The 13240-nt window shown below is 36.7% G+C and overlaps 1 protein-coding gene across 1 annotated transcript in view; it reads left to right on the top strand.

Annotated features, from left to right (window-relative positions):
- Positions 1 to 13240, top strand: part of ST13 (ST13 Hsp70 interacting protein) — a 30673-nt gene that overhangs the window by 14933 nt on the left and 2500 nt on the right. The window contains exons 6-11 of the mRNA XM_058568300.1: positions 4457 to 4541; positions 4677 to 4787; positions 7298 to 7400; positions 8662 to 8778; positions 10269 to 10317; positions 12807 to 12940. Coding sequence (XP_058424283.1) covers positions 4457 to 4541; positions 4677 to 4787; positions 7298 to 7400; positions 8662 to 8778; positions 10269 to 10317; positions 12807 to 12940 — 599 coding nt within the window. The remainder of the gene's footprint in view (positions 1 to 4456; positions 4542 to 4676; positions 4788 to 7297; positions 7401 to 8661; positions 8779 to 10268; positions 10318 to 12806; positions 12941 to 13240) is intronic.

Raw genomic sequence — 13240 nt, forward strand, 5'->3', positions numbered from 1 at the left:
CTTGCTTGTAACTTACGACTAACTTTTTGCATACAGTTTGAAGACCTTCATCATAGCATTAGACCTGCTCGAGTCAGAGCCCATATTTTGCCTTCCCAGCTTTCTTCTCTTCTTTTTAAATATTAACCTTCCATTCCAGCCAGATCTTACAGTCCTAGAACGTTCCTTTGCTTCTGCTCTGCTGCTTCTCTGTAAAGCTTTTCTTCACCTGTTTCAACTTTTAATTCACACCCATTAATTGATCCCAGCCACTTCTCTTCCTGACCATTCCTTTTCCACACTAATCTTTTCTTCCTTTCGCTACCTCCTAAGATTTCTATTTATCTAGCATTTATTTTGTGCCTTCAACATGTCTGGCAGTTTTATTATGTTTTAATGTGCATTATTTCATGAAAACCTCATACTAATACCATTTTACAAATTAATGAATAACCTGAGGGCTCAGAGGGGTTTTGACTTGTCCAGGATCTTACTGTGCCATACTGTCAGCTCATTATATTTGTCACTTATTTTGGCGTTTTGTCTCGTATTTTTTTAATTTATTTTCTTATTTATTTCCTCAGCAATATTTAACAAAATGAAAATGAACTGCCACCATCTAATAAGTCACGTTCTTGTTTTTCTGTATTTCTTTCCAAGCTATGTTCATGTGTAAATTTAACCTAGTTCTAATTTTAGAATAAGCACAATTTTATAGTATATCCTAAAGGGATAAAACACTAATATTCTAAGATAGGGATTGTAGGTTCAGGCCTTACTTGGGGTTGGAGAGGCAGGAATATAGTTAGACACTAGACTTATGGATCTAAAGTGCCTGGGTTTGAATCTCAGCTCTGGCACTTACTAGCTAGGTAAACTTAGAGAAGTGACTCTCTTTGCCTCTGTTTCCCCATTTGTTTTTTTTTTATAATTTTATTTATTTTTTCCCCCAAAGCCCCAGTAGATAGTTGTATGTCATAGCTGCACTTCCTTCTAGTTGCTGTATGTGGGATGCGGCCTCAGTGTGGCCGGAGAAGCAGTGCGTTGGTGCGCGCCCAGGATCCGAACCCGGGCCGCCAGCAGCGGAGTGCGCGCACTTAACTGCTAAGCCACGGGGCCGGCCCTGTTTCCCCATTTGTAAACTAAGGATAACAGTACCTACCTAATAGAGTCATGAGGAGTAAATAAATGAATATGTGTAATATGCCTAGAATAGTACCTGGCACTGTTCTTTTTATTAAGGTGTAAGTATTCTTGCTTACTAAGTAAGACTTTAGTAAAGTGTTTCCAGCTGTCGCATTATTAGTAGTATTTTTACTATGCTTTTTTAGTTTAATATATTTATTCAACAAATATTTATTGAAGGCTTACCGTGTTTCAGGCCATGTTTTAGATGCTGGATATACAGTGTGGAAACAACAGACCAAGTTGTTTACCTCATGGACCTCATATATTACTGGGAAACAAAAACAAATTGATAATATAATGTTAGGTGGTAATAAATACTATGAAGAAAAATAGAGCTGAGTAAAAGGATAGTCAGTGATGGAAGCTATATTTTACATAGGGTGGTCAGGAAAGCATCTGACAACATGAAGGGAGCAAGCCATGTGAAGAAGGGCTTTTGAGACAGAGGGAAGAACAAGTAGAGAAGCTAACTGGGAGAGCGAGAAGGATGTTTACATATTCAAGGAATAGCAGAAAGGCTAGTGTAGCTGGAGTGTGGTGAGTGAAGAGGTAAGAGTGTTAGAATTGAGGTCAGAGAAGCGCCTGGGAGGGGGTGACGGGTGGTGGGAAGTGGTGAGGAGGATAGATAGATAAATTACAAAGAACTTTTATAGATCATGCTAAGGACTTCGGATTTTATCCTTAAGGATAATGGTAAGCCATTGAGGGTTTTTTGACACGGAGAGTTTCACAGTGAGTTGAATTTACCTTTGAAAAGGATTATTATTACTACTTCATGTAGATCAGATTGTGGGGGCCAATAAGGGTATGTTAGCTCATTGGAGAAGTAGAAGCCAAAACATGAGTCTATATACCAGAGATATATTAGGAAAATACCTGTGAGGGAAAATGGGGGAGCAGGGAGAGCCAGAGTTGTCTGGGGAGGCAGTGAGGTGATCATATAGGTCTTATACCCCTTCGTAGGAAAAGTCTTCAGCTATAGCTATGTTTCTTAAAAAGTCTGGGCAAGATAAAGTTGCCCATTACGGGAGCTGCACGTCTCATAAGAATGGGCCTGCCTTGGTCTCCTTGCTGTATTCAGTCATTAGCTGGGAGCAGCTTTTGAAGTGTAGCCTTGAGCACAGAAGATGGAGTTCTCAATCAGTTATGCTCCCCACACCAGATCTGAGGTGTGTTTTCATGATCCCAGAGAGGGAAAACAAGAAATTGAGTCTTTCTAGTCTAGGTGGCTAATGATGGTGGCTTGGATTAGGTCAGAGGTTCCCAAACTTTCTCTGTTTACAGTGCCCTTACTGTCTTGACTTTTTCAACAACACTCCTAGGCCAAAAAGAAATGTGTAAGAGTTTAATTTATAGTGTAATTAGGTCCAACAATTTAATAAGTGTATAGTCCTAACAAGTCAGTGATTGTTTGAAAAAATAGTACACACAAATTAAAAGCAGATATATTTAATTTCTTTTTTTTTCTTTTTTTTTTTGATGAGGAAGATTGGCCCTGAGCTAACATATATTGCCAGTCTTCCTCTTTTTGCTTGAGGAAGATTGTCCTTGAGCTAACATCTGTGCCAGTCTTCCTCTACTTTGTATATCAGACCCCGCCATGGCATGGCTTGATGAATGGTGTGTAGATCCGAGCCCGGAATCTGACCTGTGAACCCCGGAGCTGCCAAAGCGGAGCACGTGAACCCAACCACTACACCATGGGGCCAGCCCCTAATTTCATTCTTAAATAACCATGTTTATTTTCTAAGAAGCAGTGTATGTATGTTGGGTACTAAGCTTCTAAAATCTTGGGATCAGATTGGACACTGACACCCTCATTTCCTGTTCCACATCTACTTTTCTGCAGTTCTTCCTTTTTATCATAGCAACTACTACAAACACGGTTTTTCCAAGACATTATCAAAAAGAATGTAGTGATCCAGTGTTGAAAATGTGAACTACATTGAGCCAGTAGTTTGTGCAGGGCTAACAAACCAAGGGTCCTGTGGCCCCGTGGTGCGCAGTGTGGAAACCTCGGGGCTTAGGGTGATAAGGTGAGAGGCGGATAGATTTTGGATATATTTTGAAAGTAGAGATAAAAGGATTTAGGTTTTTAGATTGGGGAGTCAAGAATGACTCCAAGGTTTTGGGCTTGAGGTAGATCAGGAGTTGCCAAACTACAGCCTCCTGTTTTTGTAAAAATTTAATGGAACACAGTCACACCTGTTCGTTTGTGTATTGTCTGTGGCTGCTTTCCCACTACAACAGCAGAGTTGAATTGTTACGACTGTTAACAGTCTGCAAAGCCTAAAATAATTATTATACGTCCCTTCACAAAAAAGTTTGCCAACCTCTAAGCTAGACTAAATGGAGGAGCCATTTACTTAGTTGGGAATATAGGGATGGGGAATAGATTTAGAGATGGAGTAGGAATTGAGAGTTCAGTTTTGAACATGGTAGGTATGAGTTGCTTATTAGATCCAAGTGTAGTAACTTGTAATAGACACTATTCTCCTAGACTCCTAGTAGCAACTAATAAGACTGAACCTTTTTTTGCATTGTTCATGAGTTCTGGTAAAATCCTTTACACATTTAGTAGCTGGGTAAATATATTTTTCAAAGTGGGTTGTAGCATTTACTTTAAAATTCTGTTTGTCTTGCCTTCCCATGTTTCCTGTGTCCAAGAATTAGACTTTATGCAAAGAACTGTTCTAATTCTATAGTATGTTTTATTTGTTGAATGACTTCACTGAAGGGACTAATAAACAAAGAAGCTACCTATGAGAATGGGATACAATAAATGAATTTAAAATGTGGGTTGTGGTCTTTCATGAGTTCTAGTTTTCTTGAATTTTTATGCTATTCCTGTGAATTCAAATAGTAATTTTTTTTAACCAGCCTTATAGATTTAGTATGGGTAGTTTTTCCTTTAATAAGTTTAATTTTATCCTTTTAACTTAATGGATAAAAGACAATTTAATTAATAAAATAAAATTTATTTTATTCTTTAAATTAATTTTATCCTTTTATTTTTTTCTTAATTTAAAAAATCAGTATGAGTCCTACTAAGAATGTGGTATTCTGCTGTTTGTTAAGGGGTTATGTACCTGAAAATTATCTCTATCTTGAGTGATGTACGATATAAGTGTGGCAAAGGTTTGCTTTGAAGAGCCAGTTTTTATATTAATTTAGAAACTAGTCTTTGTTCACTGGACTAAAAGAAGAATGTGAAAGACTAATTGGATAAAAGATCAACAATTTTTATTAATATTTTTTATCCTCTATTTCTCAATAACTTTTACTTTAGGTGAACTACAGAAAGCCATTGAGTTGTTCACGGATGCCATCAAGCTGAATCCCCGCTTGGCCATTCTGTATGCCAAGAGAGCCAGGTGAGAATGCTAACCAAAAAGCGTGCCCTAGTGAATCATTTCTGCTCATTTATTTAAATAGAATTGCTTCTGTGGTGATCCCAAGGGTGTTATTGTTTGAAATGAATATGTTTTAATGTCATACTTATTTTTTAGTGTCTTCATCAAATTACAGAAGCCAAATGCTGCCATCCGAGACTGTGACAGAGCTATTGAAATAAATCCTGATTCAGCTCAGCCTTACAAGTGGCGAGGGAAAGCACACAGGTAAATAGTGGAATTTAATTATTTTCAGAACTCTTTAAATTTAAATCTGGGGCCGACCCCGTGGCTTGGCGGTTAAGTGCGTGCACTCTGCTGCTGGCGGCCCGGGTTCGGACCCCAGGCACGCACCAACGCACCGCTTCTCTGGCCATGCTGAGGCCGCGTCCCACATACAGCAACTAGAAGGATGTACAGCTATGACATACAACTATCTACTGGGGCTTTGGGGGGAAAATAAATAAATAAATAAATAAAATCTTTAAAAATAAATAAATAAATAAATTTAAATCTGATGTTTTACTATGCTTTCTAAAAAAACCCAAAATAGCGTAAGGCTTTAATTTCCAAGTAATATGTGCTCAATGTGGAAGAATTCACAGAGAGGATAATATACGGAACAAATAAGAAAGTAAAAATTCTTTTCACTCTTTTCATTCAAAGAAAACCACTGTTAACAGTTTTTAACCATATATAGTCAAATTTAAGGATTTTTCTCAAAATTATTTCCAAGAAAAGAGAGTGGCCTTATGTCAGTGTCCTTGCAAATTTTATCTTGTTTTCAGACTTTCTCTTTGTAACTTAACATTAAACAACCAACATTTTATAGAAGAAGGAATTCACTAGCCTCAAACTACTTCAGTCACTGCTGAGTCACCTGAAAAATCAGAAAAAGGGGAAAATATAGAGATGAATTTAACCCTGATTAGTAATCATTCCTGGAAGCCAAACTTAATATTATACAAATGAGTATTTGTGGTTTGTGGATGAAATGTCCAGGGACATTTACATATTAACGTGGATTCAAAAAGTGCTCTACTTCAAGTGTGGATGGAGGTGAAGCTGGATATGTTTGGGACAGCTGTATTAGGTGACTCAAAAAAGTAGCTCTAGTGATTATGAAGACACATGTCAAAGATATAGGTAAAAGGTTGAAATAAAATTTATTAATCCTCTGAAAGCTCACGCATTACTGTTGATTCTCTTGAGACCCTAGTAGTCGTTGAGCATTTCTTTGCCTTCTGGTACAAGACAGCATGAGCTCATCTTGTACTTTGCTTGTCCCAGACTTAGAATAAACTGTTTCTCCAAGAAACCATGGTTCATTTTAGTGGGGATTATATTTATAGAAACTAAAGTTTGGCCACTAGGTGTGTTCCTTGCTTCCTGGATATCATTACTTTGGTCATTTCAATGTCAGTTAGAAAAAACATGTTAAAAATAATGATTTTTAGTAAAAAAGTTATCAAATTTTGAGTTTATACTGATATTTTCCGTTAAAACTCAACATTAAATATTTTCCCTTTCATTTTGTATTTTTGACACTATTCTAGATCCAAAATCTTTGTCCCTCGTTACTTACTTGTGTTATCTTGTGATATACATAAAATTGTTTCAGAATCATGCCTTAAAAATAATATGTCTTCTAAGTAAAGTTCGAAGTTCTTTTTGCAGTTCTTATCCTTAGAATATATTCCATTTAAGATATACAGTTACAATACTGTTTTAAAAGTTACTTGAGGGCCGGCCCCGTGGCTTAGCGGTTGGGTGCGCGCGCTCCGCTGCTGGCGGCCCGGGTTCGGATCCTGGGTGCACACCGACGCACAGCTTCTCCTGCCATGCTGAGGCCGGGTCCCACATACAGCAACTAGAAGGATGTGCAACTATGACATACAACTATCTACTGGGGCTTTGGGGATAAAAAGGAGGAGGATTGGCAGTGGATGTTAGCTCAGAGCCGGTCTTCCTCAGCAAAAAGAGGAGGATTAGCATGGATGTTAGCTCAGGGCTGATCTTCCTCACAAAAAAAGAAACAAAAACAAAAAATAAAAGTTACTTGAATTAATTTTTTCGGTATGGTTTATGTTGTCAATGTGATAAAAAATTAGCCTCTTTTTATTTCTGTGTCATTCAGGTTTAGAGTTTGCTTTGTTTCCATCCTTGCTGATTAAATTGTCTTCTTTGAGTATGTAAACATTGGCAGGTTTAAAAGAGCCAAAACCGAGTTAACAGGCATACCCAGAGAAGTCTCATTTCCATTACTATCCCCTCTACTCCATTCTAAGCTACCTTCACCAACCTTTAATTTCTAATTTATCTTTTCTCTCCTTTTTCAATAAAATGTGCACACGTATTGTTTTCTATGTTGTAGAAGGTAGCGTGCTAAATATACATCGTGTTAACCCTGTATTTGATGAGTTGAAAGCTGTGGTGCTACATAATTTTTTTTGATTTCATGATATTATGAGTTAAGAAAGGTTTTTTTTTTTTAAGTTTTTAAACATTTTTTAGTAGAGCAGCTTTACAGTTACCGTAAAGGAAATTTAAATTCCCTCAAATTTTCCTAGGGTAGAACATAGTAATTGAATTAGTTCATGAAAGTTTATAGTTCAGTATTTAATTTAAAGCTCTTCTGTAACAATCCTTTTTTATAATAAGGAATAAAGACTCCATGCCACATGCCACAAAGTGAATATGTATGAAAGGCTCCTAAAATGAATTTAAATCTGTTTTAGACTTCTGGGCCACTGGGAAGAAGCTGCCCACGATCTTGCTCTTGCCTGTAAACTGGATTATGATGAAGATGCTAGCGCAATGCTAAAGGAAGTTCAACCGAGGGTATGTTCAAGCAGAGAAAGGGAAAGTCATTACTGTTACACTCTGTGGCTCTAGTATGGAGCCCTGGCAGTAACTTACCTGCAAAACAGATGTACAGAAACAAACATTTGGAAGTTATAATCTGTAATCACTGAAGTTTGTGCTCAACTCAGGATATCGCATTAGGTTTTCATACTTTCATTTCTCATGCTGTATTATAGCAAGCTCTATTAACTTTGTTTGCAAGCTTAGAGCAGAATTATAACCAGAATGTTAGAAATGGAAAAGGTGGCATCAAGTTTACAGCAAGGAAAGAAATAGAAAATTTATAAAACATGACCCAAGATTGAGTCTGGTCTGTCCTTATATATCGTAGCTGTATACAGCCACTGTATAAAGCATGAAGGCCCATGGAAGTAAAAAGTTTCAACCTTTTTAAAATGTTACTATTGAATCCAAAAGCTAGAATATTCTGTTTTAAGATAATTTCTATCTGAAATTGTTAGTTTAAATGATTTTAATGCATTTACATGGTAAACCCTTCAGCTTTGTGGGAAGTTTCACTACCAAGAATTTATTCCCAAAGATTTTAAGATGGTGGAAATTTTATTGAATTTCACTTATCTACTATCAGAGACTATTTGATTTCTTTTTTTATTCTCATAACTGGGCTAACTCAGCAAGGTTATTTTATGAGATATTCTAGAAAAAAATTTAAAAAGTACTCATAAACAAGCTAAAGTAATGGTTGAATATGAGTCTTTTATGTTTACTTTATTCTCTGAATAAATAATAGTTTCCAGATATTTGGCACAGAATGTGTACCAGTGCCTGGTACATATATTTTCTTTCTTAATCCTTATAGCAGTTCTATAAGACTTAGATATTTCTCTTCCCTCACCCCTTTATTGTATGGTAGACTGTGGCAAATAAGTGATATGTGTGTTCCAAATCTCTGCCTTCCCATAGCAGATATCAGGCAAGAATTGTCATGCAATTTGAAACCTAATTGTCATACTTGCACTAGTTAATTGTTTGAGATTTATAACACTTCTCATTTCAAATTCCAGTCTCTTTCCTATGTTTCACAGTGGGCTTGTTAAAGCCTAGGTTGTGTCAGGTCGTCTTCTATAAGGTAAATCTAACTGTCATAATTCAGAACTATGTGTTGAATTGAACACCTCTCCACAAAGACAAGTAATTCTTTAATAAAACTGTTGATTTGTGTTGACTTTATTCAGCTTTTAGAGAGAACATTTTTCTGTGGCTCTTTTTTCCCTAGGCCCAGAAAATTGCAGAACATCGGAGAAAGTATGAGCGAAAACGTGAAGAGCGAGAGATCAAAGAAAGAATGGAAAGGGTTAAGAAGGCTCGGGAAGAACATGAGAGAGCCCAGAGGGTAAAGTTTCCATAGCTAAACCATTAAAGGGGGAAATACAGTAGATTAGAGTTTTTAGGATATCTTTCTAATTCCTGGTTCTTATTTAATGCTGGCTACAGTTCTGTTAGGATAATGGTACTACTTAAAGGGAGTTTTCCTTCCCTTTGTTACCTTTAATTTGTGGACTATTTTTAGTCTTTAAATTCTTAAGTGAGCTTATATTTCACCAAGTTAGAATATTCTTGTGTCCTCCTAAAATCAGGAATTTTTCCCAATTGAGTAATTAAAACTTGGCAGTATTATTTGTTTTCTTGAGGATGCTTGCCCTGATTTGTTGTTTTATGATTCCTCCTGTTCCAGCAGTGGATTCATAGCTATTTAAAATTGATTCTAGCTATTTTTTATTTTTAATTACAAAGTCATATTATATGGAAATTAGGAAAAAAGTTATCCATAATTCATTCACAATATTGTTGCTTCTGTTCTTAAGGTTTCTCCTAGTTTTTTTCTGTATTAGCTTTTTGCATTGATGCTATCAATTTTCATCTGCTTATTTCCAACACTGTTGAATTAAAGGACATAAAGCTGTATTATAATTATATAACATTACATCCTAATTTTTTTGTCATTTTATTGTTGTTGTTTTTTTCTGGTGAGGAAAATTAGCCCTGAGCTAATACCTGTTTCCAGTCCTCCTCTTTTTGCGAAGGAAGATTGGCCCTGGGCTAACATCCATGCCCATGTTTCTCTATTTTATTTGAGCCACCTGCCACAGCATAGCTTGATAAGCAGTGCGTAGGTCTGCGCCAGGATCCAAACCTGTGAACCCCTGGCCGCTGAAGCGGAGCTCGAGAACTTAACCACTACACCATGGGGCTGGCCCCTGTTGTTTAATATTTTTAAGCATCATGCTTGACTTTTAGGATTATAGTTTATAATCTTCAAAAGTAATTTTTACATTTATATATCTCCTTGATGACTTTATAACTGGTTATGAGAGAAATTTATGTATATTTTCTTTAATTTTATCTTTAAGAGAACAAAAATCAGTAAATCTTCAGTTGTATTTGTTGTTGAATTATGTAGGGAGAGTATGGAAAAGAGGAACCTGGGAAACAAAAGTCCTAGCAGTCTTAGTAATCTACCATGTGTTTTCATTTGAGAGTTTTAAAAACAGTAAGAATTTACAGTTTTCATAAGCATGGACAAACATATCAGTACTCTAAATTGCTTTCCAGGTTTTTTTTTTCTCCCCCAAGTAGAAACAAAATGCTACTTGAAATTATTACCAAAAGTAATGCTCATTGAGAATCCAGTTGGAAATTATTTGGGGTTGGGGTGGGATGGGGTATATCCTTTAGTCCAGTATTGCCATTTGAAACTTGTCATTCTTCTAAGTCCTCTAACTAGCTTATTTTTACAGTTTTTTCCTGGTTGTGCATGGGTAGGGGTGGACAGCAGATTCTCCCCACCCCCATTATGTAATTTATTTCTTCTTTGTATTAAAGGAGGAAGAAGCCAGACGACAATCAGGAGCTCAGTATGGCTCTTTTCCAGGTATTTTTAAAGAAAAATTAAAACTACTAGTATTGTTAATAATTGGATAATATTCTGATTTGGAGGCTCAGATATGTCTATTATATTTGGTACCATTAGTCCCTGGAACACTGAAGAGTCTTTAGAATGTTAGCTTCTAGAAGGTTTCATTTTCATTAAAAATTTTATGTTAGTGGAAATACAGTATGTTAGTTTCCTCACACTTTGAGCAGTATAGTTTTTAAAAATAGCTAACATATATTGAGGCCTGAGCATTGTACTTTATTAAAAGACTATAAGTAAGAATTGATTATGATATATTCTAAGTATTTCTAAATTGCCATAATCGAATTTTATTCTGTTATACATTGATATTCATGAGATACTAGGTGAAAGCACTGTATGGAGTTAGCAGAAAAAAATGTTTTGAGTCCAGTGTAAAAATAATATAAACTTCTCCTTTTCTTGCAAATGTCAAATGATCAGAAATTATTAGTGAGGCAAAGCCTTGAATGATAGCAGAGGCCTATATGATATAGGTAGAAGAGCAATTAAAAAGGTACTCAGAATAATTTTTGAATACTTCCTGAGTGAGGCAGTGTGAAATTTATATAAAGATCAGGAGGAGGCCGGCCCCGTGGCTTAGCGGTTAAGTACGCGTGCTCCGCTGCTGGTGGCCCGGGTTCGCATCCCGGGCGCGCACCGACACACCGCTTCTCTGGCCATGCTGAGGCCGCGTCCCACATACAGCAACTAGAAGGATGTGCAGCTATGACATACAACTATCTGCTGGGGCTTTGGGGGAAAAAAATAAATAAAAATAAAAAATTATTAAAAAAAAAGATCAGGAGGAGATTTTTTTTAAAGTTTGTAATTCTAATGGGGAATCGGCTGCCTCCAGCTGTTTAATAGTAACCAGATTTCTCTTAAAGGAAGGTTTATAGAGGCAACTACACACCAGTTAGGCTTATATGCCACCGGGTGGAACTTCGCTTACATGGTCAGAGGCTAGAAAAGGTAAAGGTACCCTCTATTCTGAGAGGTCAAGCAAGTGCCAAGCAACTAAAAAAAAAAAGAAGAACATATATTGATTGGGGATGACTTGCTGTTTGAAGAAAAAGGAAGAAAATAAATTTTAGCTCATAGCTTACTTCCTGTTTAAAAAATAAAGAATCTTGGGGCTGGCCTGGTGGCGTAGCAGTTAAGTTCATGCACTCTGCTTTGGCGGCCTGGGGTTCACAGGTTCAGATCCCCGGCGCGGACTGAGGCATTGCTTGTCAAGCCATGCTGTGGCGCTGTCCCATATAAAGTAGAGGAAGATGGGCACGGATGTTAGCCCAGGGCCACTCTTCCTCTGCAAAAAGAGAATTGGCAATGGATGTTAGCTCAAGGCTAATCTTCCTCACAAAATAATCTTACGTCGGGTACCTTTGTTTTAGAAAATGACCACCAATGTGGACTAGAACCGAGATAATCTTTTGTTATATGGATTTTATTATCTAGATTTGACAAGCAGACTGGTTAACTGTCGTTGCCTTGCACCAGTAATCTTTTCGTGGGTAGAGGCTAGGTTTTCAAAGCCAGTAGGGGCAGCAAAAGAAGCTAGTTGTTGCTTTCAGAGCCCCTTAGATCTCCTTATCTGTGATTGTTATTTATTTATCGGCATGTTTAAATTGTTGAGCCAGGTGGAAATGACTTTGTTATCATCTTTGTTTCTTTTTTATGAGGGCTCTTAATCTGTAGAACACATTAATGTTACCTGTATTTCCCTTTAGGATGTCCCTACATTGGCTAGTTGTGATTTCAGAATATCTCCAGTGGACATAAAGGTTTATGGTACTGAAAAACTGAGTAGCAAATAATTCAGGTTTATAATCTAAAAAGATACTGGGAGAATTAAATCATTTTTGTTAGAGCATTGTTCTCAGTGCAAAGAAGAAACACGAGGAGTGCTTGTTAAAAATGCAGATTTTCAGTTTCACTTTCAGAAATTTTTATTCTGTCTGGAGTGGAGATAAAAATCCACAGCTTTTTATAACAAGCATTTCATGTAGTTCTTGAAGAAAAAGCTGCTTTAGAGGACTGTGGTTTTAAAAAGAAGAAAAACATGAATTAACTTAAGTTGAAACAAATAATATTAAAGAATGAGAAGATAAGATACAAGATGACTTATTAGACTTTATAATTTTGTAATTCCAAGGAACTGTTAGCTTTCTCTTTATTTTAAGGTAAGATTAGTTTTCTTAAGTTTTATTACTAGGGAAAAATGAATCCAGAAGGTAGCAAAGTGTGATTTACAGCCTTAGTTTTTAAGAGAAAATTTGAAGGTAAAAATTATCTTCTTACTTGCAGTTAGAATGGTCAGACTACTTTGTGTTTAGTAACACCCTTGTTCTTGGTGCATGCACGTGTGAGTGTGTGTGTTATTTTAATCTGGAAGGAAATAGTATACTGTCAGACTACTTGGAAATATGGTTGGTGTCTGTACGTTCTTTCATTTATTCTTGCAGGTGGCTTTCCTGGGGGAATGCCTGGTAATTTTCCTGGAGGAATGCCTGGAATGGGAGGGGGCATGCCTGGAATGGCAGGGATGCCTGGGCTCAATGAAATTCTTAGTGATCCAGAGGTTCTTGCAGCCATGCAGGTAAGACTTGAAAGAACATGGACTTTCTATCACTAAGGCATTTCTTTCATAATTCTGTGTGGAGACAGAGGTTACTCTGTTAGCATGTTTTATTGATCTGAATTACCAAATAGCTAATTATGCAGTTGTGACATTCATGTTCTTTTTTCAGAATGAGTAGCTTAAGTTTTTAAAAATTTGTTTATAGGATATCCTCTGTAATAGTTGGTAATTATATCCAATTGTCCTTTTCTTTGTATCAAAATTGTATATGCTGGGGCTGGCCTGGTGGCGCAAGCGGTTAAGTGCGCGCGCACCGCT

The sequence above is a fragment of the Diceros bicornis genome, chromosome 25 (assembly GCF_020826845.1).
Source record: "Diceros bicornis minor isolate mBicDic1 chromosome 25, mDicBic1.mat.cur, whole genome shotgun sequence".
Lineage (NCBI taxonomy): Eukaryota > Metazoa > Chordata > Mammalia > Perissodactyla > Rhinocerotidae > Diceros > Diceros bicornis.